This window comes from Solanum verrucosum, unplaced genomic scaffold (genome assembly GCF_900185275.1).
Source record: "Solanum verrucosum unplaced genomic scaffold, falcon-dt-bn FXZP01000177.1, whole genome shotgun sequence".
In the NCBI taxonomy this organism is placed as follows: Eukaryota; Viridiplantae; Streptophyta; class Magnoliopsida; order Solanales; family Solanaceae; genus Solanum; species Solanum verrucosum.
This window is the reverse complement of record NW_026020401.1, coordinates 13,288-40,855: the sequence shown is the minus strand read 5'-3', so window position 1 is coordinate 40,855 and position 27,568 is coordinate 13,288. Positions and strand designations below refer to the sequence as shown.

The 27,568-nt window shown below is 32.8% G+C and overlaps 3 protein-coding genes across 4 annotated transcripts; 1 reads left to right on the top strand and 2 right to left on the bottom strand.

Moving 5' to 3' along the window:
- Positions 1-530: 530 nt before the first annotated feature.
- Positions 531-2,523, bottom strand: LOC125840008 (uncharacterized). The gene is made up of 5 exons (XM_049518988.1): positions 2,402-2,523; positions 1,119-1,180; positions 853-911; positions 681-770; positions 531-647 (listed from the first exon to the last, which is right to left on the bottom strand). The coding sequence occupies exons 1-4, from the start codon at positions 2,479-2,481 to the stop codon at positions 753-755; spliced, it is 219 nt and encodes a 72-aa protein (XP_049374945.1). The 5' UTR covers positions 2,482-2,523; the 3' UTR covers positions 531-647; positions 681-752.
- Positions 2,524-4,404: 1,881 nt separating this feature from the next.
- On the bottom strand, positions 4,405-6,335 carry LOC125840005 (protein trichome birefringence-like 3). Its single transcript, XM_049518985.1, has 6 exons — positions 6,182-6,335; positions 5,849-6,086; positions 5,514-5,685; positions 5,228-5,427; positions 4,896-5,054; positions 4,405-4,803 (listed from the first exon to the last, which is right to left on the bottom strand). The coding sequence occupies exons 1-6, from the start codon at positions 6,333-6,335 to the stop codon at positions 4,470-4,472; spliced, it is 1,257 nt and encodes a 418-aa protein (XP_049374942.1). The 3' UTR covers positions 4,405-4,469.
- Positions 6,336-13,946: 7,611 nt separating this feature from the next.
- On the top strand, positions 13,947-26,512 carry LOC125839980 (phosphoinositide phosphatase SAC8). Of its 2 annotated transcripts, XM_049518942.1 has the most exons (20): positions 13,947-14,189; positions 14,349-14,423; positions 18,538-18,665; positions 18,822-18,913; positions 19,018-19,075; positions 21,798-21,854; positions 22,029-22,062; positions 22,211-22,291; positions 22,450-22,556; positions 23,190-23,276; positions 23,353-23,430; positions 23,876-23,940; positions 24,408-24,506; positions 24,628-24,727; positions 24,861-24,969; positions 25,057-25,129; positions 25,215-25,308; positions 25,406-25,492; positions 25,828-25,894; positions 26,021-26,512. In XM_049518942.1, the coding sequence occupies exons 1-20, from the start codon at positions 14,036-14,038 to the stop codon at positions 26,146-26,148; spliced, it is 1,773 nt and encodes a 590-aa protein (XP_049374899.1). In that variant the 5' UTR covers positions 13,947-14,035; the 3' UTR covers positions 26,149-26,512. The 2 variants fall into 2 exon arrangements, 1 of the variants encoding a protein (XP_049374899.1); XR_007443715.1 differs by having other exon boundaries at positions 25,215-25,492; positions 26,024-26,512.
- The last annotated feature ends 1,056 nt before the right edge of the window (positions 26,513-27,568 follow it).

Genomic DNA, 27,568 nt, shown 5'->3' with positions numbered 1-27,568 from the left:
CAAATTTTTTTAAATAATTCAATAAGAACTATAGATAGCCCACATATCTTAGTAACTCAAAAAAAAAACTCAAAGCAATACTATTAATAATAAAGAAAAAAAGATCAATTCGACACTAAAGGCTAACAATAATATTGGATATATGTTCTAGTTTTACATAGGTCAATTAAATATTTAACCTAATTTTATTTTTGTATTTTAAGATGACTTGATATTTTTAAATTATGATTTATGATCATGGGCATATGAAAGGCCAAACCTACAAAGAAAGAGGGTCAAATCACAAGGCTAATTTAAGCTTACAAAAAGAATGAACAAATGCTTTTCCAAAATCTGTGTGCTTGTAGAAAATTCAGTACAAGACTAAAGGTGTGCATAGTTCTCAATTCTCATAGCCTCTCCTGTACATAAAAGATAAAATGCCAAGCTATAGAGCATAGATTCACCAAAGTTTGAGCAACTACTCTGTGCACTTTTTTCACATGCTTTCTAGAGGCATGATTCGAAATTGACAAGCGACTTTGCAAAACGCATCACAAAAGCGACAAAAATGGGAAAACAATACGATGCAACATTATGGCATCATTACTAAGATCACTTCTACACCGCCATGTGCAACAAAGCCACATTACAGAACTGCAATTATCCTCGAGGCTTTGTAGTCACACAGAAACAAGGACTCAATTTTCTTCAAAATATTAGTTAGGGAGAAAAAAGGAAACTTTGTACATCCTTACACCATTGCTTCCAAGTTACTTGTTCTTGAAAGACTGCAGAAAAATTATCAGTTAGTAAATTACTCATTAGTTTGAGACTCGTTATAATTACTTTTAAGAGTTTCACAGTTAAAACCTCAAAGTTTTTTGACGCATCCTTGATCTGGTCAGCAATTTTTCGCTTGGTCTGCACAGCTGTATGTATGAAAACAGATGTGCTCAGAACAGCCTGAAAACTTGACTAGAATAAGGAAGAGATATTGGTATATTAGTTACCCATTTTAGATAGATCATCTATTCTCTTCGAGGTAGTCTGCACAGCTGCATGTATGAAAACAGATGTGCTCAGAACAGCCTGAAAACTTGACTAGAACAAGGAAGAGATATTGGTTTATTAGTTACCAATTTTAGATATATCATCTATTCTCTTCGAGGTCCTTACGGCAAACCTTTGAAAAGTTTGGCTGAGATTAAAAGAAAGATACAGTTAGTGGACATATTTTCATGACAATCAATCAGTATAATATCTCAGGCTTCATACTAGAGGACATCCCAAAAAGAAAGAAAAAATAGATTTCCCATGGTAGCAGCAGGATCTGTTTCCACTTGTTGTAGGAATAGTTCATCCTTTTAAACAGAGAACTAGTCACGTGTTTTTTTTTTCTTTTGATAGGTCAGTCACATGAAGTAATTCCAAACACTCCCTACAAAATTAGTTCCTGGCACACAACATCATTTTCACTCTATCAACAAGGAGGTCTACAAGTAGTCAGCAACGTAAGCGAGAAGTGGTAATACTTATAAATACGACTGCCTCTATTGAACCTATAACTTGCCCAAAAAGCTACAATAGAAATGCAACAACTTCATAGTAATATTTTGTATAACTAAAGCTGCAAGAAATTCCTTTTTGTCTTTTCATTTGTTGAAATTGAAATTAGTCGAAGAGCACCCAAGATGGTACAAACACCAATGTTATCAAAAAATAAAACATAAAGGAACACACAACTCACTTTGAAGGGAAGAAAATCATTCCCTCAAGCCAGCACAACACAAAAGTGCAACAGATACTAAAAACTTTCTCAATAAAAAAGAAGATAAAATAGAGATTGTGTATGGCTGTATGATAATGCTAAATTTCCATCATCTTCACAATCATTACAACCTACAAGCCTATAGAGCCATCTTTGGCAAGCTTAAGATGAAATATACTAAAACCACAACCCCAAACTTGATATAGGATACTCCAACAACAACAACAACCCCCACACTTGATAGGACAATCCAAACACATTGGTGAACTCTCTCAATTCAAAAATTAATGATTGAATTTATGTACCCTCATTACTGATCAACTTAACGAGTTTTACTCCGTACACCCCTAAACTTTATGTTGGGCTAATTTATGGCCTAAACTCAACCCGCAAACACTGTTAACTACCCTGCCCCCGCCTCATCGTCATCCCTACCTTACTCGATCATTTTGTGATAACTTCAAACTTGAAAAGAGCGAGCTAGATTATAAATTGTTAACTGAAGACAATAACAGAGTATGTTTAGCAAACAGGTTTAACATGTTTCAATCGATTGTATGAATATATTCGAATACACATTTGCCCTTTACAGAAAATACTGAAATATAAATAGAAAAGAAAATAAACCAAAAGCAAAGAACAATATATTACTTGTTGGCGAGTCCATTGACGATCAACTCGTTGGCTACGTAAGAAATGACCCTCTGAAGAAAGTTTCCTCCTCCCGCCATAGCTGATTCCTACAACATTCTTTTCTATAGAAATATGTCGAAATTTTGTTTTTGTTCTGATTTTGGGAACTTGGGGAACAAGGAATCAGCTATATTAGGTTCCCGAAGCTTCCAGAAATTTGAACTCTAACTTCGAAAATACGAGAAGAGATTGTTGGGCTTTCACAGATGGGCTTGGATTCGTAAGCATTTCGAAATCACTTTTTTGTATTAAGTTAAAATTAGTCATCATAGCTATAATTTTAGTTAATTACCACTCGCGATTAATATTCAGTAATAATTACGTGGGCTAGGATTTCGAGTTTGTATAATTCAAAATTTGTATAACTTTTATATAATATAATTTGTATAACTATTTAATGTTCAGATGTTTGTGTTTGTATAAATTCGTTATTTTGAGTTTGTATAATTCAAAATTTGTATAACTTTTGTATAATATAATTTGTATAACTGTTTAATGTTCAGATGTTTGTGTTTGTATAAATTTGTTATTTTGAGTTTGTATAATTTGAAATTTGTATAACTTTTGTATAATATAATTTGTATAACTGTTTAATGTTCAAATGTTTGTGTTTGTATAAATTAGTTATTTCGAGTTTATACAAAAATAATTCAATTATACAAATGTACCAACTGATTTATACAAACTCACCCGCGAATTATATAAACGAGACGGCTTAAACTGTAGGTACAACCCGTAAATATGCAAATTATAACTATGAAATATAGTAATTAAATTTATTATAGTGGTTATTTGTGAAAATTTCCCCTTCTTTTTTCGAAGAAAAATTACCTAATCGGATAAACACGTGTTATGTATTTATCAAAAATAAAGAGAGTACCTACTTCAACTCTACAAAGTTTTAGTGTCTTTTTTTTTAAAAAAAAATGTGTTATATGTTACTTTGTATTTGTTTGCTTGTAACTATATCGGTTTGTTCTGTATTAATGAGTCAATTCATTTTGTATGTGTTGCATTTGTTTTCTATGATGTATATGTATAACGAATCAATACAAGCGAATTTGATATACTAATAAATAGTGAATTATTACATTGAACTATTGTTACTAAAGGTGGTCACAGTTTAAATAAAAATCGATCTAAATTGAATCAAATCGCATGTTGTCACATAGTAAATTTCACTCTAATCTTTATCAAAAACATATTCTATTGAAGAAGGAATATTTCATTCTTCCTTTCAAGTTTTCTTTTATCTTATTCAAAATTCATAAAGATGTTTTGGAAAGAATAATTTCAAAATAGATTATATTTTACCCTAAATCTAGCATTATAAAAGTTAAAGAAAAACTACCTATACGGATTTTATTTTTTTAGCTAGAACGATTCACATAAAGAGAAATAAAAATGATAGGAGATCTTCTCGCTAATCTTCACAATAAAATTCAACAATGCTATAAAGAGATTAATGAGGTGGCATGCCTTATCGTTTTTCCATTCTTTGCATTTTATAGTTGTTGAATTAGTGCTACTATATCCAAGTTTGCTACTTAACCACAAAGAAAACAAATTTGTTTTAGCAATAGGTTATTAGAATTTTTTTCCCTTCTTGTAATTTATGTAAGATTTTTATGCACAAAAGCGTGTATATATATATATGAACAAATGAAAACAAGAAAAAAGCAAAAATAAAATAAAATAGCGGAACATATTCTTATCGGTTAAATTAAAAACTTACCATTAAGAACCAAAATGCAATCAGCTGAAAATGGATGACGAATATCTTATTGATTTGGTTATCATTTTATCCCGTTTACAAACCAAAAATCATAAACCAAACTAGTAATACATAAACTGGATCAAACCGACCTATAAACAACCCGGGAAGTCATTGTTTAAAAAATAATTACATTATTTTTCAAATCAGTTTGACCAACCAAACATTTCTTTGCGTTCAGTGTGGTTACAAGAATTTACCAAAGAATTTCTTTCACTCTATTTAGACTTTTTAGCATTACACTTTTTTGTGCTACAAATATGCAAAAAGCAACTGATTCCAAGTATCAGGAACTCCAGGCAAACACCAATGTATACAATCTGCAAAATGCAATGGATCTGCTCTTTGCTCATTTGTTAACAATTTGCCTTGCAATTCACCATAAATCGACGTATGTGCATCGATTCTGTATTCAGATAGTTGCGTTACATTTAATACTGTAACAGGAACTTTCATTCTCCTCATGACACTAGCAACAACATTCATCATCTCTTTATTTGAACCAGTTCCCCAGTGACCCTTTTTCGTTACTGGTCTCGTCTCGTTGAAGCACCTGATCCCGTTTACGTTCCCCCATTCTTTATTTCTGATAGCAAAAGGTTGTGTGAGTTTAATTTCTACAGAATTTAACGCGATTTTAATAAGAAATTGATGTGCTTGTTTGTCGTGACGACTTACTTTTGGTGTGAAGGGGACATTGTAGTGAAAAAAACTTTTGTTTTGCTTGGATCAATTGTTGAATCAATCCAATTTGCCCATGTCCTTAATGCTACTCTGTAGGAAACTGCTGTTTCTAATTCTTCATAACCTTCTTCTCCGTTTTCGAATTCACCCCATCTGCATTTTTTTAATGAGTTTAAAATTATAATGTGCATATCAGTCAACTTTTTTCTTATGTATATAGTCTCTCTGTTTCAATTTATTTGTCTTACTTTACTTTTTTAGTCCGTTTTGAAAAGAATGTTCTGACAGCTCCTTAATTCTAATTTCCACGAGATTAAAGAACTTACAGTGCTTTGGTCTTGAGTCCACTCATCCACCAAACATAAGTATTGAAAACAAGAATGTCTGCTCCTAACCAATTTTTGGCACGCTGAGAAATTGAGTCCACTTTGATAATTCTCTGCTTTGGATCACTTTTAATAGGAATATCGGTGTTAGATTCCACTAAGAATGGTGCCCAATAGAACTCAATGGTGGCATCATATTCCTGTTACATCACATTTTTTTCGAACTTCAATCCCGTGTTTGTTTAAGCAAATTCTTGAACAAGATAAGATTTTTATGGTGAATTACCTTAGCTTTGAATACAGAATGAACGAGGCCTCGTTTCATGGATTTCTTGTCTTTTGGGATTACAGAGTCAACCAAACAAATAAAAGATATCCATTGATTTCTCTGTAGTGAATCCCCTACAAACATTAGTCTTTTCCCTTTAAGCTTTCTCAGGGCAACTTCGGGATCAAACCTGAATTAATTGTCAAGATGTCATTTTGCAATGTGTTGTGTGAACTTCCATCTACTTTTGAAGGATCTAACATACATCTAGTGGCGTTTTTTTGAAAAGTTTGAGCAACATAGGACTAATTTTACGAAGAAACAGAGAATTGAAATTTGAGTAACTTGCTAACCTTGGTAACATGCAGTCATCAGGCTTCCATTCCCAGTGAAGATAATATGAATCATTTCGACCATTCTTAATACAAGAATATTGTTTATCAATATAAGGACAAGTCCTGTCTGTGTACAATGGCTTAATCGAAGAATTAAAGATCCATTTCCCATGATTGACACTGCATTCATCAGGATCAAAATCAAGAATATCGTCTCCTGGATTGTCTATTGAATCGCTCTCCAATGCTCTATCATCTATTAAGACAAGAAACCAAAAAAAGTTCACAATGACAAAAAAAACAATAGAATTACAGCAATTGGGATCGAAATTAATCAACTAGATGGTACACCTGCAGAATTTCTTTTGGGACAATTGAGCTTAAACCTCGAAATAGTTGTGATCCTTTCGGTATACAAGAGAAAAATGAAGGCTAAGAAGGTTAAGACGATGGCTGTGATTATGAGCAAAGAGAGTTTTCTTCTGGTAGATTTTGTCCATCCCATTTTGAGTATGAATTAATTCAATATGGAGAAGCTTAACTGCAAGATGAAGCAAGGTAAACTGATTGGAAGGCTTAAAAGTAACAGAACAATGAGACAATAAGAGAACCTTTTGGAGGATTTTTTTTGTTTAGGTCATAGTATGAGTGAAGTGAAAGTCATGCATGTTTGGTGCAAATTATTGATTTAGCCAAGTTGGGACAGGACCACAACAACATCATAACCGGTATAATCCCATAAGTGGGGTCAAGGGTGATGTGTACTTAATCTTATTCCTACGTTGTGAGGATAGAGAGACTATTTCCGATAACCTTCGGACGGGACCAACAAGAGTAATCAGTAGGTGGGAAAGGTTTTCTGCAGAGACATTTCATCATTCTTGTTTTATTTGGAAAATATATTTTAGACTGATTTAGATTCGCCACTTAATTTTTTAAGAAAAATCAAGAAAACTATTATTTTTCAAAAGACTAAAACAGTAAATCTATTGAAAACTTGAAAAGGGTTCGAGGTTCTTATTAACATTCTAGGAAGGTTTTAAAAGCACCTAGAATGTCCACTAATGTGGTTATCCGACAATCGATCATTTGGCTAAAATAATTTAACTTAACTCATCTTGCAAATTTGAACTTTTTTGTAGTCAAAACTATTTCAGAGGGGAAAAAGAAAAATGTTGAAATACTAACATCTAAGTGAGGTATTTTCCTTGCAAAAATTCTTGAAGTCCTTTTTAAAGGTGATTGATTTGGTAAAGTTATTAAAACGAAATAAGCGTCTTTCGGGGATTTGAATTTTTTGACCTTAAGATTAACGACAAATACTAGCGAGTAAAATGAGCACAATAAAGTAAAGAGAGAAAGAGAGTTAGGCCCAAATTCGGTTTATGTCCGTCTGGACCAATATTTGGGCCCATTTTCGTTTTGGGCCTTTGGCCCATTTGAGTCATCTACACCTGTCTCAGTCTAATATATAAGACATTTCTTTGGGCCTTAGGCCCAATTTTTCACCTGTCCTAAATTCTAACAAAATAATAAACACAATGACTAAATAGGCTTATGCCCAAAAATACAATTCTTTTGTATAAAGAGTGGGTCTTTGGCCCAATCTTTCCAATTCTCCTCTGCTCTCACATCCATCCAACTTCAAAACATGTTCGCTGGTGCCTTATCCTTGCCAATATATTTGAGAAGGACGGACTTTGGAAAGAAAGAATCTTGGGCCTTCACAGCCCAACTTGAAATGCAACTAGTAGAAGTAAGAGTCCAAGAGACTCAACCGGCAGGTTGTACCCAAACAAAGAAAAGGAATTAGATCACATGTCATCTAACGGGAGAAAAAAAAAAAAAAAAAGGAAATTTAACACTTTAGAACAGACCACCATAAGCCAATAGAGGCTGCATTCAAAACTAGCAAAAATTAATTTAACATTCGAGCCAAGAAAAACGCAACACACTTTTTGCAAATAATTAAGCCATTTAAATAAAGAAGACAATCCCGACTTAAAAGAGACCCACGTTGTCTGAAAAAGGCACGGTGAAAGTATCAATAAACTATATCAATTTAATGGCTAAATCATAATCACATACAAAAAAATTAAAAAAAATTAAAAAAAAATGAAAAGAATACAGAAAGTAAAACTCATTTAGAGCACTCCTTCGATTAAATCAGTCGAGTGATACATAAATTTGTCCTCATATAAAGAGAAATAAACAGAGAAAGGCATAACTTTAGCATGTTTCAATAACGTATTAATTTACCACTAAGGAAAAATGCATGTATTAATTTACAACTAAGGAAAAATGCATAACTCTAGCATGTTTCAATAACGTATTAATTTATAACTAAGGAAAAATGCATATATTAATTTACAACTAAGGAAAAAATGGATATATTAATTTACAACTAAGGAAAAATGCATATATTAATTTACAACTAAGGAAAATGCATAACTCTAGCATGTTTCAATAACGCATTAATTTATAATTAAGGAAAAATGCATATATTAATTTACAACTAAGGAAAAAATGCATATATTAATTTACAACTAAGGATAAATGCATAACTCTAGCATGTTTCAATAACGTATTAATTTATAACTAAGGAAAAATGCATATATTAATTTACAACTAAGGAAAAAATGCATATATTAATTTACAACTAAGGAAAAATGCATAACTCTAGCATGTTTCAATAATGTATTAATTTACAACTAAGGAAAAATGTGTATATGACAACATTCATTTTGACACGAGGGGAAATCTGGATCGATAGAGATAGAAAAAAAAAATCCAAACTAACATCAACACAACAAGAAAACCTTTAACAGATGAGAAGTCAAAACCGAAAAAAAGAAAATAAAATGCATATTAGTGCTAGACCATACATGATACTATAGGATGAAGAAAAAAACTCAATGTCGGACAGCAGCAAGAAAAGACACACAAACCTTCAAATTACAACATTTAAGAGACGAAAAGGGTGAACAAAGGAAGGCGAACTTGTAAAGCAAAACTAACAACGGAGCGTATGTAATCTAGAGGAGGAAAATAGAGCTTTACACTTCGAAATCGACCCAACAAGCCTACTAAGTCAAGAAACAAAGTGAGCAGTAAGCATTACAATATAAGAACTCAGGGTAGCAGCAACAGATACCACACACGGACTCGAAATATTGACATCTTAGTTCATTCATTCAAATTAAGGTGAAAGAATGAGGGATATGACGTCGTACGCTAAACATTATTACAGATTCTTGTTGAGCAAAAATAAACGAAGGCGAGTAGAACAATCCGAAGACCAAATGCAACTATGCAAACCCGAAAAGGAACAAGAGCAGTAGAAATTTAGGCTAGAAAACAACTTCGACATGCATTCATTGCCCACACATTCATACTTGAATCATACTCAACAAGCAAATGACCAAAGCTTCAATAATACGAGGGAATCTTATCCTTAATGAACCATCATAACAACATGACTAAGTAAACAAATAAATAGACTCGAATCAAGAGAATGACCGTAGGGAGAACGAAGTCGTATACCTTTTCCGAGGCAACGAACTAGGATGGAAACGAGCTGACCACGAGGAAGCTTCTACCACCACACAAAGGTTTCAAGAATTCTTTGAGAACTCCGGCTACCAGTGCACACGGAAAAGGAAGGAAATATGAGGGAGTATTTCTTATATGATTTTGTGCCTTCCAAATTGCTTCTTCTATGAACTCTTGCTGATTTTTTATATTTTTTTTTTCCAACCTTTTTAATATTTTCCTCTAAAACTATTTTCTCTAATGCTAAATGTCCAACTAAAAAAAATGACCCCCCCTGCAAATGAACAGAAAATACATTTATATAGGGAGCAATTAGGGTTCCAATTTTTTGGGGGGCAAACGGATAAAATTCGGATAGGAATGGACCCACTCCCAATTCAAACTCAAGAATCCTTTCACCATTAAGGGGAGACACCCCTTTTCCGAAATTTGGCCATTTCCGGAAGAGGAAAGGGTAGAAGGACGGTTGGGATCGATTCCCATGTCCTTGGCGAGCAACGTGGCTCTATCTCGAGGCCACAAGGACGAAAGCACGTCGCCCTGCTGCTCTGAATCGCGCTGCTGCAGAGGGAAAATGAGGAAGACGACAAAATGAGCAGTGTACTGCATCGCTTCTGATTTGTGAACATTGCTGGCAAACGTTTGTGAACGTTGTTGTTCACGCCGCGTGAAGGAGAGAAAATGCATACGGGGTCGGGTCTGTTTTGGGCTGCTTTACATATGGGTTAATTGGAATTATATTGGAATGGGTTTCTTTAGAATTGAATTTGGGCTGGGAATTGGAATGGGAATGTAGGAGTGGGTCGTGTGGGCTGCTGACAGACAAGTAAAAAGGCCCAAATTTGGTCTTTGGATGGGTTTAAATTGAGGTTAGAAAATGGGTATGTTTGTAATAAACATAGCCAAGTGTATTACAAAATTAGCCCAAAATTGAATGTTATGTAGTGAACTTGGCTATATTTCAAATAAGATGAATTAATATAATTAATTTAGGAGCTTCTCAATCTTAACGAAATAAAGTAATTAATTTGATAATAATATAATTAATTTAAACATGAACTAATCAATTCAAAATCGTAATTATGATTTAAATTAAACTAAGTTAGTAAAACACTTAGCTAAAAGAAATAAAAATCTTTTGATATGATTTTCAAATATTTATAGAATATACTAATTAGACACATAATTATATAAATTAACTTAATTATAAACTAGTTAACTCGAAATATAAGTTATTAATTAATTTAAACCAAATAGCCTAATATTTAAATAAAACTAAAATCCTTTTGAGACAATTTTTGAACATTCGTAAAATATACTAATTAGACACATAATTATATAAAATATCATGTTTATTATTTTAAAATTTATAAAAATGACAAAACTACTTAAAATGACTTGAAAATTATTTCGAATTTTATAAAGCCAATTATTTCAAATTGTTTAGAATTTTAAGAAGCTCGGGAATTAATTACTATCGAGGAGGGTCAACATTGGGTGTCAACAATTCTATGTCCATATGTCATGACTTGGATTTGCAGTCACTAACAGATCATAAGGTATCTTTCTTATACAGCAAGTTCAACTTATTAATTGTACCAAAATAAGGTTCAACATATTATTATTAATCAAATAAATCAAAGGTATGGGCAAAGCTAGAATTAGAATATTGAGTTTATGAGTTTTATATTCTAGAAAATGCAATGTACTGGAATTTATATTCTATAAAATGTAGTTTACTTGGTTCTAAATAAATTATTTATAGATATTGAAATGGTGTTTTAAATTATTTTTTTATATAAATAGAGAGTTTGGACCAAAATTACTAAGTAGATATCAATGACCTATGTATTCAGAATTTAATTTCTATGCATCGACCACGTAAAAGCTATCAAGTGTCCTAAAAAATACTTATAAATGATATCAAAGTATAGTAAGTAGTATATATATATATATATGAAGTTACATATTCAAGGAGTATGCCTCAATATCCTTAAACTTTTCAACTTATTCACAGTTATTTTTTGAGTTTAATCATACGTTCATGACTTCCACTGTTGACTGCTAGGTAGTATTGATTTCCATCTTTACTTCTTTAGGACATTATATTTAGAGGCAACAAAACTAGCTTATAAAAATATAATTTGTTCAATCCGTTTAGATAGGTTAGTGACTCGCTTATTTATCAGCTCAACTTATATTGACTCGCTCAAATTTAACTCAATCTGTCCGTTTGACGCCTCTAATTAATAATAACTATACCTGATTGGCTTGTGTTTTGCTAAAGATAAAACTTCATAATAAGGTGACCTTTTCTTTTTGTGTACACTAACCATTCTCTTTATTTTGGTCTGATTAGCCATGATAATCAAATAGACTTCTACTAATTAAACTGCAATTATTATTGAATATTACTAGAACCCAACACTCTTTGTCTCTGAAATGGACACTATAACCAAAGCAATGATGCCACCACATCTTAGTTGGTCTAAATCGTTTACTCCCTCCGTCTCAAAATAAGTGTCATCCTAACAAAAATCACGTTCATTAAAAAATTAATAAATAAAATATATAATTTACTGAACAGACGCTTATTTAATAAATTGTTGGTGAATACATACCGTTATTATAACATAAATTACATCAAGAAATAATGTTCACTTTCACCACTAATTCATGCAAATTATTATTATTATTTTGATATTAAAATGTACTATGCTTTAACAATAGAGTCTTTTGAAAATTTGAATAGTATTAAAAAGATGGAGTATGAATGTATTGGGGGAAAATATACTCTTTTTTTGTCAAAAATTTCTATGCTGACACTTATTTTGGAATATTTTTTTTTACTAAGATGATACTTATTTTAAGACGGAAGGGTAAAACTTATAATTTTTGCATTTTGGTATTTTCTTTTTTATTTTATTTATTTATTACGCCCATTTTGGTGGTTTATAGTAGTTGATACAGACAATTCTGAGTCTTTGACAGTAATAGATAGAGGACAAGGGACCATAATCAAATTTCTATTTTAGAAATAAATTATTATCATCTAAATTAAGAGTTTTACGATGTCATTGATTTTTATTTATTTTATTACTAATAATTGTCACTGTCATTAGTTTTATTTTCTTAATCCGGTGTCCTGAGCCCATATTGGAACTCTGATTAAATTCGGATCGCGCACTGCAGTGTCCATTCGAGGGTGACGCTCTCAACATGATTTTCTTCGTACCCAAGGATCAAATTTGAAAATTTTGATTAAGGGTGAAACATTTCCACCACCATTGCACCACAACGCAGGTTGATATCATTGCCATTAGTTAATATGTTGTTAAAATTGTATTATCTTAATAATTGTTTAATCGGATAATAATTCCTGTTATCCTATTCTAATTTGATTTTCTTTTCTTTGCTACTTATAGATATTTGTAGATTATATTTAATACACGCCTTAAATGTGCTTAGTTTTATGTTACTGCTTGCCCACTTAGGGATCATTGCTTTATCTATGTTGTTTTTAAAAAAATTCTTTGAATGGAATTAATTGTTTACTTATAGAAATTAATGTTTTCTAAACTCTAAAAGGGTTACTTTACCAGCTAACTAGCATATAAAATTAAATCTCTCGATAGCAACATTGTTGATTTGAATTTTTTAAAATTTATTATTATATATCTATAATAACAATTGTACATTTAAATATTATTTCAGTGTTATGGGCAAGAAAACATGCATAAATTCTCTTTTTTAATGTTAAAACGAGTAACAAAATTATTTAATTTTAAATCTCAAAGATATGCATACTTCACTTACTGGAAATTAAAGAAAAAGTTAATAAAATTTTAATAAATTCATAACTAAATGTATAAAAAAAATTAAACTCTAGGCAGTACATATTTCACACGCAAAATAATTGGTCAAAATTTTGAAAACCTATTATTCGTAATCTTAGAATCTCATTCCTACAAAATGATTAATTATTATATTACCAGAAAAGAAGATTGTTGTGATAGATGGGTAATTTAACAAAAAATGAATATTGTTACAAAGATGGTTTAGTTGTTGTTATAGGTTAAAAATTATTATAAAGAGGTAAAATATAACATAAAAAATTGATTTCAAGAAAAACCTAGTAAGATATTGTTATATAAGAATGTTCTTATAGATTAGATGTCTGACTATATAACATATCTAATACGTATATAACATATCTAATATGTTTTCCTATTTTGGAAATAATGCAAAACAACATAATTTCTCATAGTTTATCTCAAAAAATAAAATTTGGTGAAAAGTAGTCTTAAATTTAACTTAAATTGAATATTTTGATGTATTCACACAAACTAATAAAAATTAATTTCTATGAAGGAATGATTTTCAATTGTATTCATGAATTGAACTTTCAGTTTTGAAGTCATATTTAAAATTAAAAGAGGAAGAGACAAATATTTGAGATTAAATTTATATTTTATTTGACTGAATATATAAAGTACTAATTGATATGTCTTATTTAACCATTTCCACGTAGATTCCAGACAATCCAGTCTTGAGATCAATCATTGAACAAATCATTTATAGGGTTTTCATAACCCTCTTTCATTTAGACTCATCAATTTATCCCAAAAAGCCATTTTCCAAAATTTACAACAAATGGAAATTGAACCAAATTCAATTGACCATTTCAAGCTATATAGCCAATTGGAATTACAGGAGTTCGCCGACAAATTCGTTTTCCGATCACCGGAATCATCCACTGAAGGCTTCTCCGTTAGCCGCTACGATGGGAACATCGAGAAACTCAATGGTGAATTGCAGTTTAATTTAAAAAAATTCTGTTTTTGTTTAGTTTCTAAATGTTTAAAAACTTTGTTTGTTTCCAGAATTAGATGATTTAATTTGACCTATGTAAGACATTTGAGGTGTGAATCTAAGAGTGCTCTTTTGCTCATGCGTTTTTATTCAGGTGATATGAGCTTTGGAAAACCTTCAAAAGTATCTACTATTTATGGAGTTGCTGGAACAATTAGGTTGTTGGCAGGTAATAAACTGAAATGAATCTTTATCCTATACTTGCTTGTTAGTGAATCAATGGAATTCCAGTAATTTGAATGCTATGAGTGAGTTTTTAGTTTTTATTTGGTTTTGAGTTGAAGGTAGTTGATACTTGATAGAAATGGCTTGGCTTGTAAATTGTGGATGGTGTGAATTTTTGGAGTTTTGCTTTAATAAACAGTTTTAGAGTTGCAAATATTCAATCTTTCTTTTACTTTCAAATTTGATGGAGTGTAAAATAGCTAGTAGCATGTATAGGGTAAAACCTGGGATATATCAGGGATCGAAACGTGGTAGATCGGACTTGAATTAGTATATATATGGGTTCGGTATAAGAACATCCAAGGCCGGTGTAAGTCTGTCTAGCTTCGGAGACATGATACCGGGTACAAGAAACTGTCAGGACCAAGATCTTTTAAGCAAGTCAGCCGTTATGCGGGATGCCGAGATCCCCGCTGGACGTCGTGTGTTGGAGATAAATACACAATCAGGAGTTCAAATGAGGGTGAGATTTAAAGAAACAATTAACCCTAGGGTTTAGGTATAAATAGTCCTCTTTATCATTGTTGTAACCATCACGTACTCACTACTGAACTCTCTTTCAGGGCGACGACACAGGACCCATTTTCAGCATTTCATACTTTGTTACATTTATTATTGATTTATTAATTGTTTAGCATTCGATTGTCGGAATTCATTATATTTTCATTATCAGGTCAATTTAATCCACGTGCCTTTGAACCACACTTACAGATTCAACTGTACCTTTTAAGGGTAAATAAGGCAGTAGATATTTTACTTTCAATCAACTAGATCTCAATTCCAAATGGTTAGGATCGGTTATATGAACCCACTATATCTCTCTTCCTTTATCTGGACTTGGTACCAAATATCTTTGCTAAACTCACTTAGGAAGAGTTCAATAGATACTTCAATGCAGGTGAAAATTAATGTGCTTGGGCTAATGAGATTTGCTACTTTACATATCAGCAGTTAACTATCCCTAAGAACTTCAAATAACCCAATTTTATTTGTCCTTCTAGTGCAGTAGCAAAAATCCTCACATGGTATCATATAACATCAACAATTAATAGCATTCCCTTTTCTAAATTAATTTTCTTTTGCTAATTCATCTATTTACATTCATCAGGCAGATACTGATTAATACTTCCTATAAAAATAAAGTAGATGAACACAAAAGTCCTTCGCTATTTTCTGTTCGTTTAAAATTTATCCTCACAAAAGAATAGTGTATTTTGATTAAACTAAGGTTAAAGTATTCATAAATGGTATAACATATCAAACTAACAATAAGTGCTAAAGTTGGTAAAACCTCATAGTGCAAGATGAAGCCAACTCACAATTTGCAAAGGATTTAGCATTTCATGCTTATTCTACTTCAGGTTTATCTCCTAGGTTTTAGTTTCCTTTATTTTCCTCTTAAATGTGTTATGTCTGCATTTATATGAAACTTCTCCCTGTTGTTATTTCTGCCTCTTTTTGGGATTTAGTTCTTTTATTGGCTGTTTCTTGTTTGACCTATATTCCGAAATCATAGTACTCTTTTGTTGTCAAACACTTTGTAGTCAATAGCTTATACGCTTAACCATTGAACAGTTAGGTTTTTTTCTTTTTTTTGATAACCGAGAAATCCGTCTGTGACCCGGCCTTTTGGACCAATCACAGCCTTCTAAACTCGGTGGATAATGGGCCCGCCCCTCTACCCTTCTCCACTTGAACAGTTAGGTTTTTGACAGGTACTTACTCAAATGTATGGCTTTATTACTTGGAGAGTTGAACATTATTTTCTTTGACTACGATTCTTAACAAATACTTTTCAACTTAAAAAGATGTGATTTTTAGTACGTTTTTGTAATTTCTTAGAGCATGTTTGGATCGACTTGTTTTAAGTCAAAATAGTTTTTAGCACTTTTGTATTGTTTGGTTAAGATTAGAAAGTGCTTTTAGACACTTGTTTTTATGCCAAAAATAGGTTAAAAGTCATAAGTTAGGATTCCTAACTTATGACTTTTGGTTATAAGCCATAAGCTATAAGTGCATCCAAACAGGCTTTAAGCAAGGTAAAAATCACAACATTCAGTCTGAAATTATGTGTTGACCTTTGTAGTCCAAACTTTGCCATTCTTTTTGTTAGTGATTTTAGTTACATCATCAGCGTGGTTAAACCAGTGCAATTCTGATGATGAATAAGTTGTGTTAAGAAATGCATTTTTGGCCTAACTCAACTTCAAAAGTTAACTCATGTGAAGATTGTCCAAAGACCATACAAGGAGACAAGCAATGCATCCTTCAGTCAAGGAGGAACAACTTAACAACAATTAACATACACATTGTGTCCCACGAGTGGGTCTGGGGAGGATGATGTGTACGTAACCTTCCCTTTACCTTGTAAAGACAAAGATACTGTACCTGCTTGACCCTTGACTCAAGTAAAGCAAAGACCTGCCTATTGGAGTATGGACAACACTACATGAGGGCCCAACATTAGTACATAGAATATCAAGAATGGGTCGGACTCTGATACCATATTTAAAAATGGACATGAGACTTAACTCAACCCCAAAATCTAGCTCATGAGATGGGGATTGTTCAAAACTATTTAAGGAGACAAATAGTCGATTCCTCAGCCAATTTGGGACAACTTAACAAGTTGAAAGTAGCTGATGGATGCGATGATAGTGTAAACTTGTAGATGGTTTGAATATTGATTTTGCTTTAGCAAACAGTTCTAAATGCATGTCAGCATCTAAATATCCTTAATACTTTGCATAACCCATCTTCTTCTGATTAGGGTGACAATTGGGCGGGTTGGGTTAAATTTGGGCGGGTCATAATGGGGCAAGACCTAACCCAACCCATATTTGCTTGGATCAAAACGGGTTGGGTCAAAATGGGTTGGGTAATGGGTTATAGAATGGGTCAAGACCCAACCCAACCCAATTTTACTAAATTTTAGTTGTTTTATTTGTTCTTTTACAATATTTTAGTACTTAATAAAATTATTATTATTTTTATTATGGCTATATATAACATATCAATTATTTTTTAAAAAATTTAAAATATTTTGACAAGATTTCTCTCAAGTCAGTTTGGGTTACATATCAACCCAATTTTAATGGGTTGAACTAATAAATGGGCAGGTCAATAACCCGCCCAAACTTAAACGGGTTGGGTGGGTTTTGCCACCCCTACTTCTGATGGAGCAACCTATGAAAATCTACACATAGTATCTCATAGCATCACTTGTGTTTCCCTTACAAATTAAGTTTGATTTTTCTGATAAGTCTATTTGGATTCATGGCACATATAGATACAAAATGAACGTAATCTACATATAGTATCTAATAGCATCACTTGTGTTTCCTTTATAAATTAAGTTTGATTTTTCTGATAAGTCTATTTGGATTCATGGCACATATAGATACAAAATGGAAGTACTAAAAGTCCTTAGCTGCTTTCTTTTGTGTAAAATTATCTTCTCCAAAACAATTGCACATTGAAGTATAAAATATTCACAATCATGGTCATAAATATATAGTTACTCTATCAAGTGTATATAGTTGGTGAAACAACTTATTGTGAAAGATTAAGCCAATTCACACCTCTTAAAGGATTCCATGTTTCGTGCTTATACTAGTTTTCATTTCCTAGGTTCCATTTCTCCTTTATTTTTCCCTATCATTTCATGTCTGCGTTGATATGAAACTTTTGCCTTGCTACTGCTTTTTGGGCTTTAATTTCTTTGATTGTCTGTTGTTTTGCCTGACCTATATATCTGAGACTTTATTACTTCCCTTTGCTGTCAAACCATTTACCATATGTTTGGTTAAGCATGCACAAGCGTTTACAACAATGTGAGGAATTGACATCTGTAAATCTTTTCATCAAATCCATATTTATAACTGCATCCATAAAAGTAAGGTTGTTAATCTAGCTGTTTAGGTCTTCCTTAAATGTCAACTTAATTAGACTTAGGTTTTCAATTGTGGGAATGATTAGGAATAGAAAACGGATATTATCATAATTTAACTCAATTGCTGTCAAGATTTATTACATTCTGTTAATTTCTTCTTTTGTAGGATCACATATATTATTAATAACATCCCGGAAAGAAGTGGGGAACTATCTTGGTTTTCCTATTTTCCGTGTGATGTCCATGAAGTTTCTTTCCTGCAACGAGGCATCAAGGCATCTTACACGTCAAGAAGTATGGTTCTCGTATCATAATAGCCAAACTTAATATACTTTCATTTGAATAACGTTTGTATTTTACGCTTTTCCCTTCTCTTTTACTTTTCTTGAGCTGGAACAAAAGAGATGAAGCTCTTTGCCCTTTTCTCTTTTATTTTTCTTGTGCTGGCAGAAAAGAGATGAAACTTACTTCATGAATTTGTTGACAATAGTGGAATCAACTCCAGGCTTGTATTATTCCTATGAAACAGATATAACAGTGAAGTATGTTCAAGCTGTGCTATTACACCTATTTTTTGTTCAGTCATTTTCTTGACTTTGCACATTGCCAATTCTTTTAGTTTCAAGAAATCTAATATGTTTATCAGCTTGCAGAGAAGATGCACTTGGGCAAAAGGGTGGATGAGTAAACCAGTTTGGAAACAGGTTTGTCTACTAACTATTTTTGAACTATTCATAACATTATGTTTGTAGAATGTTATATATTATTGCTTCCAACTGGCATGTGAAGACATATTCTGGCGGCTGCAAGTTTTCTGGACCTACTTATGAAAGATTCACACTGATAGGATAACTTGCTTAGTGCATTAAATTGAGTATTAAACCCATGGAAGATAGAAAGGAGAAAGAAGGAAAGTAGACCTTAGTGACCTATTCGACAACTGACACCGCTTGCATGTACACCTCACCTGATATCTTTTACTGTATCAAAAATATTTTATGAAGCACTTGGGAATCCTTTTTCCCTTCATCTGTGTGTGTATGAAATACAAACCATTAAATTCAATTTTGGTTGGAGGTTGTTTTAAGAAAAAAGGCTACTGTGATTCACTGTAGCTTTCTTATCTAATCCCAATTGGTTTTGGTTGATATTTGGAGGTTGCTGAAGGTTACTGTTATCACTCCTTAGTCTCCCAGTGTTAACAGTAGTAGTAGTAGTTACTCGCTGTAGTTATTTCTCTCTAGTTGTTATTTGCAGTTTTCATTCTAGTACTAATTATTTCTCTGTAGTAGTTTGCAGTTTCTTATTCTAGTAATGTTAGGAAGTCATGTCCTAGTTTCTAGAGGTAGTTATTATTTAAGTGTTGTATTTGTTAGAATATGAATATGTTTATACAATCCTATTAGAATAGGAATAGGTTTATACAATCCTATAAGAATAGGAATAGGTTTATACAATCCTATAAGAATAGAAATAGGTTTATACAATTCTATTAGAATAGGAATAGGAATAGAAATAGAAATAGGAATACTAAATAGTATCCTACTTGGTAAAGGATTGTATTCTAGGGTCTATAAATAGGGTCTCAATGTAATAATGTAGACACAACAACAATTCAATAATATTCTTTTCCTATATTTCTCACATGGTATCAGAGCCTCTACGAACTTGGTAGAGAATTAAAGAGCTTCCGCTGCCGGCGGGTGGCACCCATATATGTTACCCGTCTGGCCAATGATTATGTTAGCAAAAGTTGGGTCACCATGCATCATTCTAGTGACTACTTTCTTATATCTAATTTGTGTAGCACCGTGCCATTATTCCGGTGACTGCTTTTTCATATTTAATTTGTGCAGCACCGTGCCATCATTCTGGTGACTACTTTTTCATATCTAGTTTGTGTAGCACTGTGCCATCATTCCAGTGACTCCTTTTTCATATATAATTTGTGTAGCACCGTGCCATCCTTCCGGTGACTACCTTTTTTTGCATATCTGATTTGTGTAGCACCGTGCATCTCTCCGGACTACTTTTCATATTTAATTTGTGTAGTACCGCGGATTTTTCCGAACTAACACCATAGGTCGAAAAAAAAACATCTTTACAGATTCCTTATTTTACTCTACATAAACTCTGATTTTGTCCTGCAATGTCCCCTGTTATGGATCTAGTTATGGGATGCTGCAGGGTAAAATCAAAGCTTATGTAAAGTGAATAAGGAATATGGAAAGAGGTTTTTTCTTTTTTCGACCTATGGTACTTGTTCGTTAAGAGAGAACGTGCAATCTCTTGAGTTTGAAGTATTCAAAAACTTAATAATTTTCTGCTTAGATTACTGAGACAAACAAATATAAATACAACACTTATAAGATAACTACCCCTAGAAACTAGGACACGACTTCCTAACATTACTGGATTAAGAAACTGCAAACTACTACAGAGAAATAACTACTACTAGAATAAAAACTGCAAATAACTACTAGTAAGAAATGACAACAAGAAGTAACTACTACTACTACTGTTAACCACTGGGAGACTAAGGAGTGATAACAGTTAAGGCTCAGTGAGTTCTATGGGAGAATAAATATTGCAATCAGGCTTTTGTATCTGCCGTTTCGTCACCATTGGTTAGCACATATTGATTGAAGTCAGTGATCGAGAACTGCTTAAGATATACTTGATGATGTTAATGTCATTGCCCATATATTTTCATCCTGTTATATCTCTTACTCTTATGAGCCTCTTAAATTTCTGGATGTGATAGCTTTAAGAGTTTTCGGCATAATTTCTGGATGTGATAGCTTTAAGAGTTTTAGGCTGTGCCATAAACAATTACTCGTAAGCAAAGAGATTCACATTTAATTTCTGTTGGAGTAAAGTCTGTTGAGTGCCACCTTATCAGATCAAGTTGTCTTCCGTGATTGCGATGGCAGTCAAAATCCTTTTGCCAAAAATACTCTATCCTCTGATCAAGCCTTGTCTCATGAAGATGTGTTACTTATTGTGGTCACAATACCAACTGAAGACGTCTTTTTGCATGTGATCTGACATGATACTAGCCTACAGCTATGCCAAAAGCTGAATTGGGTTCCCCATATTTGACCACTCTACCACATTTAGTTGCCATATCATGCTGGATTAGTTTCACCTCTTAAATTGATGTAGATGTGGGAGTGGGACTAAATGTTGAAGTATTATATTAACTACTCTGCCAGGTGTTTTGCTTCTCTACAAAGGCTTTCCTGATACATTATTCCTGATGGATGATAAATACCAGATAGGTTTATACATTTTTTTGGCATCATCTCCGTCAACAACTATGTTCCTATCACCTTTATGCACTGACATCATAATGTTTTTCATTAGTGTATCGTATTTGTGTAAAGTTGTTTCTTCTTGAATATTTTGGTTTTGGCTTAATTTCAGGCTGATCCGCGGTTTGTTTGGAATAAAAATCTGTTGGAGGAACTGGTTGAAAATATGGTTTGTTAAAGATATTCTTAGTTTGATAGTTACATTTCTTCTGAACAATAAGTTCCTTTACATGTTACAAATTAAATATTTCTGTTGATTGTCAATGAGATTATTAAAAATCAGGTGCATTTGACCCTGGTATGTAGCTTGTCTAATATGTCCTTCATTTTTCTGTTGGTGCAGCTTGATGGATTCGTCATTCCTCTGTTGCAAGGAAATATCCTGAAGTTCTTGTCCCTACTCCCATGTCTCCCTCTCTTTCCCTCTGCCCTTTCCTCCCTCCCTAAGGATATGCAATTCATAAATGCCAAACTACGTGTGCTTTTCTCGGAAGTACAAATACTTTTTCCTTAACCAGGACCTAAGCTTCCAGACTGGACATCTTAAACTCAAAGATTCACCAGCTACCATAGCATTGATTTCAAGGAGATGCACACGGCGCTTGGGTACATAATCTGTTATCCTCCAAACCATGTGACATTGATTTTACCTCCAGCACAAATTTGTTTTCTAAGTTAATCTTATTGCATTAAGCATGTGACATTGATTTTTGGAATCAAACCCAAATTTGTTTTCTAAGTTAATATTATTGTGTTTAATATAGGAACACGATTGTGGAGAAGAGGGGCTAATCTAGAAGGAGATGCTGCTAATTTTATTGAAACTGAGCAGTTGCTGGAGTTTGAAGGTTTCAGGTCTTCTTTTTTGCAAGTAAGTTTTTAGAAGCATGATTTTTCAGTTAAATTGCATCTCTATGGCTTTCACACATTTAATTTGGAAAATAAGGATTTATTGATGTTTTTTCCATGTCTAACTGAGAGTTATAGCTGCTTTTTGGTAGTTCAGCAGTGTGACTAAAGTAACTAGTTGTTTTCTTTTGTGTAACTCCCCCCCCCGCTCTCTCTCTTTCTTTAGCCAGTTCTGTCTCTTATATATCTGCCCCCTCTCTCTCTCTCTTTAGTCAGTTCTGTCTCTTATATATCTGCACTCTCTCTCTCTCTCTCTTTAGCTAGTTCTCTCCCTTATATATTTGCCCTCTCTCTCTCTCTCTCTTTAGCCAGTTCTGTCTCTTATATATCTGCCCTCTCTCTCTCTCTTTAGCCAGTTATCTCTCTTTCTTATACATATATATATATATATATATATATATCTTAAATGCATGAAAGAACATTAGTCCTATATATTCTCATCTGATAATATTCATGTTCTCTTTAAGTTTCCTCTTTCCATTGTTGGAGGAATTGTGTATGTTTGAGATGTCACTTTGCGCTAACAAAGAACAGAGGGAACTTTGACAATTTCAATGACCTAAGCATCAAGAAACCATCTCTTTCTGCATTTCAGATTCGAGGTTCAATTCCACTCCTGTGGGAGCAAATTGTTGATTTGAGCTATAAACCACGGCTTAATATTATCGATCACGAGGAAACAGTATGTACTTGTCCTAATTATTTTTATTTAAAATCTTTTCTGTATGAATTATGAGAAATTGCCTTCCGTTGTTCAGCCAAAAGTCGTGGAGCGCCATTTTCATGATCTCTTGCAAAGATATGGGCATGTCGTTGCAGTTGACCTGACAAACAAGGTATATAGCTTTTCTGCTGATACTTAGTTCTTTGAGTTGATTTGATGTTTATAATGTGGACGTTTATTTTGCAGTATCAACTGTGGAGAATGTTTTAAACTATACGTGTCTCCGTGCTCAACTATACATGTATCCGTGTTTATTGACCTTTTTGAATATATCAGGAAAACTAAGATTTTTTTTCTCTTTTCTAATCCAATTACTATAATCTTAAGCATTATGTTACGGTCCAAGATATCTCAAAATCATTGTGAATGATGAAATTTGTTGTCAAAACAGTAACTATTATTTCATTTCTTAATAGTCAGAGCAATCATAGTTCATAGCATTCTGTTTCTTATGAGACCACTTATCAATTTTAGTTTATTGCTACAGGAGCTAGTTCTGATAATAACTTTTTCACATTTACAAATGTGTTGACTATTTTCGTTATCCCCTTTTGCAGCAAGGTGATGAGGGTCTATTAAGTGCAGCTTATGCAGCAGAAATCCAAAAGCTGTCAAGTGTGAGGTGACAGACTCTCTTAAACCTTTCTCTATCTGAGGCTGTAGAATCATTTCCATCTCATGGTTCCATAGTGACTGCAGTTAGAAGGTAGAGAGAGAACTTGAGAGTTTAATAGTTGGCCAACGCTTAATTCTATGATAGTTGCCATCACATGTCTGAAGTTAGAAGATTGAGAGAAAGGTGGTAACTAAAGAGTTGGCCAATAACTTCTGATATGGCAGTCATCTTCAAAGTCAGTAGACATCTGGTTGAAAGCTTGTCCCATCGCTCATTCTGAATAGAGGATAGGATTGGAATAGTATGAATAGTTTCTACAGTTAGCGATAATGAGTGTTGTGTTATATAGTTATTTAGTCTTTTTTCCAATCAATAATTCAGGAATTTTGTGCCTACTGCACTGCATTGAATAACTGAGGTGTTGCCAACTCAAATTCAAGACTAATTTCTTGATTCTGTTTGCATTGTCTTAGATATGTGTCGTTTGACTTTCATCACTGTTGTGGGGGCTCAAACTTTGACAACATACAACTTCTATATGATCAGATCGCAGAGGATTTTGAAAAAAATGGGTAAGAATTAAACTAGACCAACAGTGGCATTGCTTGCCAGGAAAAGACTCTTCAATTTGAGAATGTTTAATCTCCATAATACTATTTTTTCTTGCTAAAATTCACTAATCCAGCTGGGCAGATACTTTCTCATAGACACAGAAGAGAAGATTATATTAGAGCAGAGAGGAGTTATTAGATCCAACTGCATTGATTCCCTAGATCGAACAAATGTTACTCAGGTTGGAGGAACCACATCTATTCTTTATTCGATGAACGAGTCCTTGAAATCCTTCAAACACACAGAATATTGTTTATTTTATATGGTGATTCCCCTTGTACTTTCCCTTTATAATCTGCTGTTATCTTGTGCAGAGCTACCTGGCTCGGAAGTCTTTGGATTCTCAACTCCAAAGACTTGGTGCACTTTCTTCAAATGAGTGCATTTCTATGTTCACTGAAGATTTTGAAATCTTTAAGACTAGTATGGACTCTGTAACATTCGTGGTCCAATAAATGCATACTTGCAATCTTTGTCTATTTAGACTTCATACTCCTAATAATATTGCAGTGTGGGTGGAGCAAGGTGATGAAATCAGCCTGGAATATTCTGGAACACATGCTCTAAAACGGGACCTTGTCAGGTAATGGACGAAATATTTTGGGTTAAAAAAATCAATGCAAAAGCATCATTTTTCTACCTTAAATTTACTTTGAAAAATGTACCAGATATGGAAAACAGACTATGACAGGACTTATAAAAGATGGGATGAGTGCCATTTCAAGATACTTCTTGAACAATTTTCAGGATGGAATTCGCCAGGCATGCTGCAGACATTATCTTACTATGAAATGATCCTCTCTTATTTATTCTCTTTTCATTGCAAGTGAATCTTCATATACTTTCCATGCACTTGCAGGATGCAGCGGACCTTATAAGTGGTCGCTACAGTGTTAACAGGGACAGCCCCTCTCCGTTCCGGAATAATGGATTCGACTCACTCAGTGTAAGCAATGACTGTCTTTAAATAAATAACCTATATTATAGACGGGCTTCTCCATCCTGTAGAATCATGAATCTTACAATCTGTTTTCACAAAGTTAAATCTCTATGACAGTATAGCTGCTTTTACACACTAGTGTTGGTGTGTGGTGCAAACTTGTTAAAGCAATTGACCAGAAAATGACCAGATTATAATGAAAAAACATAAACCCATGCCAAGTGGTTACTTGTCTTAATAACTACTGAATTGTTGCAGTAATTTAGCCTGGTCATATTACCTATTTCCTTTTGTAACACATTGTTGGACTGATTATTGATCATATGAACAAATCATTGCAGTATCTACCAGTAGCATCGGCACTTTTAATTGGTGGATTGACCGTGACCAACATCACGATTAACCAAGGTATCATTTTCTACTTCCATTTTTTAATAGAACTGAATGAGATTTAGTATGCAGAGTATTTGCCAAAGTCTTATCTTATAGTTTCATTTCTCAAGATTCTAATTTAGCATAATCTACTTTATGTAGCAGGACGAAATACAAACAGCATTTTGTCCTCTGCAGTGTGTGCTGGTGTAACTGCTGGAGTTATGGCACTAGTCAAATCAAATGGAAGGCAAATCTGCTCAAGACCTCGATTGTGTGGACTGCTGTAAGTCTGACCATCATATCATAGTAGATAACCAGAACCATGAAGCATTTTTGCTTCGTGAACCTGACTGCTATTGAACCCCTGAATTAAGCCAAGCCATCAAAAAATTCGGGAACTAGGAGGACTCCCGGGACAATGGAAGGAGCAGCAAGCATTGTTGTGTTATAACCAAATATCAGAAAACCTTATAGTAAAGGGAAACATGACTGATAATATATATTTTACTTGTATCAAATTTGATTCACCCCAACTTGTTTGGGACTGAGGTAAAAACTGACTTAAATAAGGCTATAATTAAGTTCATATCCCAATAATGTTTACATCCTGATTGAGGGAATTGATGATTGTAGATTTTCATCTAGTCAAAACATTTGTTGCAAAGTATTAATATCCAGACGTGGCATACAATTAGCAGTAATGTCAAGTGGTTTTTTTTTCGATATTAGCACTTTTTTAAATTAAAAAAAAAAACATATGCTGCATCATGGAAATAAATATTTCTATTTTTCCGAATCTTTTGAGAAGAAAATGTTGCATTGTTAAAATAAAATTTCACGGGGCCTTGTGTGTTATATAACCCTGCTTGATTTTGCTTGTATATGTTATTATTAAGTGAGAACTGATAAGTATTAGCTTATTGATTGGATTATGGAGAGCCTCAAAGGGAACCGAAAATAAGTAGTGCTATAAATCATTTCATCAAAGGTAAAAGGAGCATTATCAAGTATTCAAGTTAAATTGTTACAAATATAAAAATATATCATTCTTTATGGTACTAATTCAAAAAAATCTGCATATAAATTGGGGAAAAGGGTTTGATATACCCCTCAATTTTGTCATTTGGAGTTGGTATGCCCCTTGTTATGAAAGTGGCTCATATATACCCTTGTCGTTGTACAAACGGCTCACATATACCTCTACCGTTACAAAATGAGCTCACATATACCCTTCATTTAACGGGAATGAAAAAATTAGTTTTAAATTTATATATTTAGCCTTTAATTTAAAAAAAAAATCATTTTGGGGTATATATGATACTTCTAGCAAAGTTCAAGGTATATTTTAATATTTTCCATACATAAATTATTTTTTGACTTCTTTGATTATCATTATTTGAGTTTCTTATTATTATTATTTTCTTTTATTCCTTAATGTAAGAAAAAAATTTAAAACAATTTTTTTGTGGCTATATTATAATTTAAAACTATTTTTTCGGCTATATTGTAATTTAGTTTTTGTATTTGGAAAAAAAAATTGGGTTATCTATAATAAATTTTACAAGAATATTAGTGAAACATAAATAAATTTGACCATCAAAATAATAAATCTAAATTAGTCATTGAAACAAAAAATAAGTCAAAAAAATATATGTTTGAGTAGGGTTAAGTATTCCCATATGGGATTATACTTTGTTTAAAAAAGTT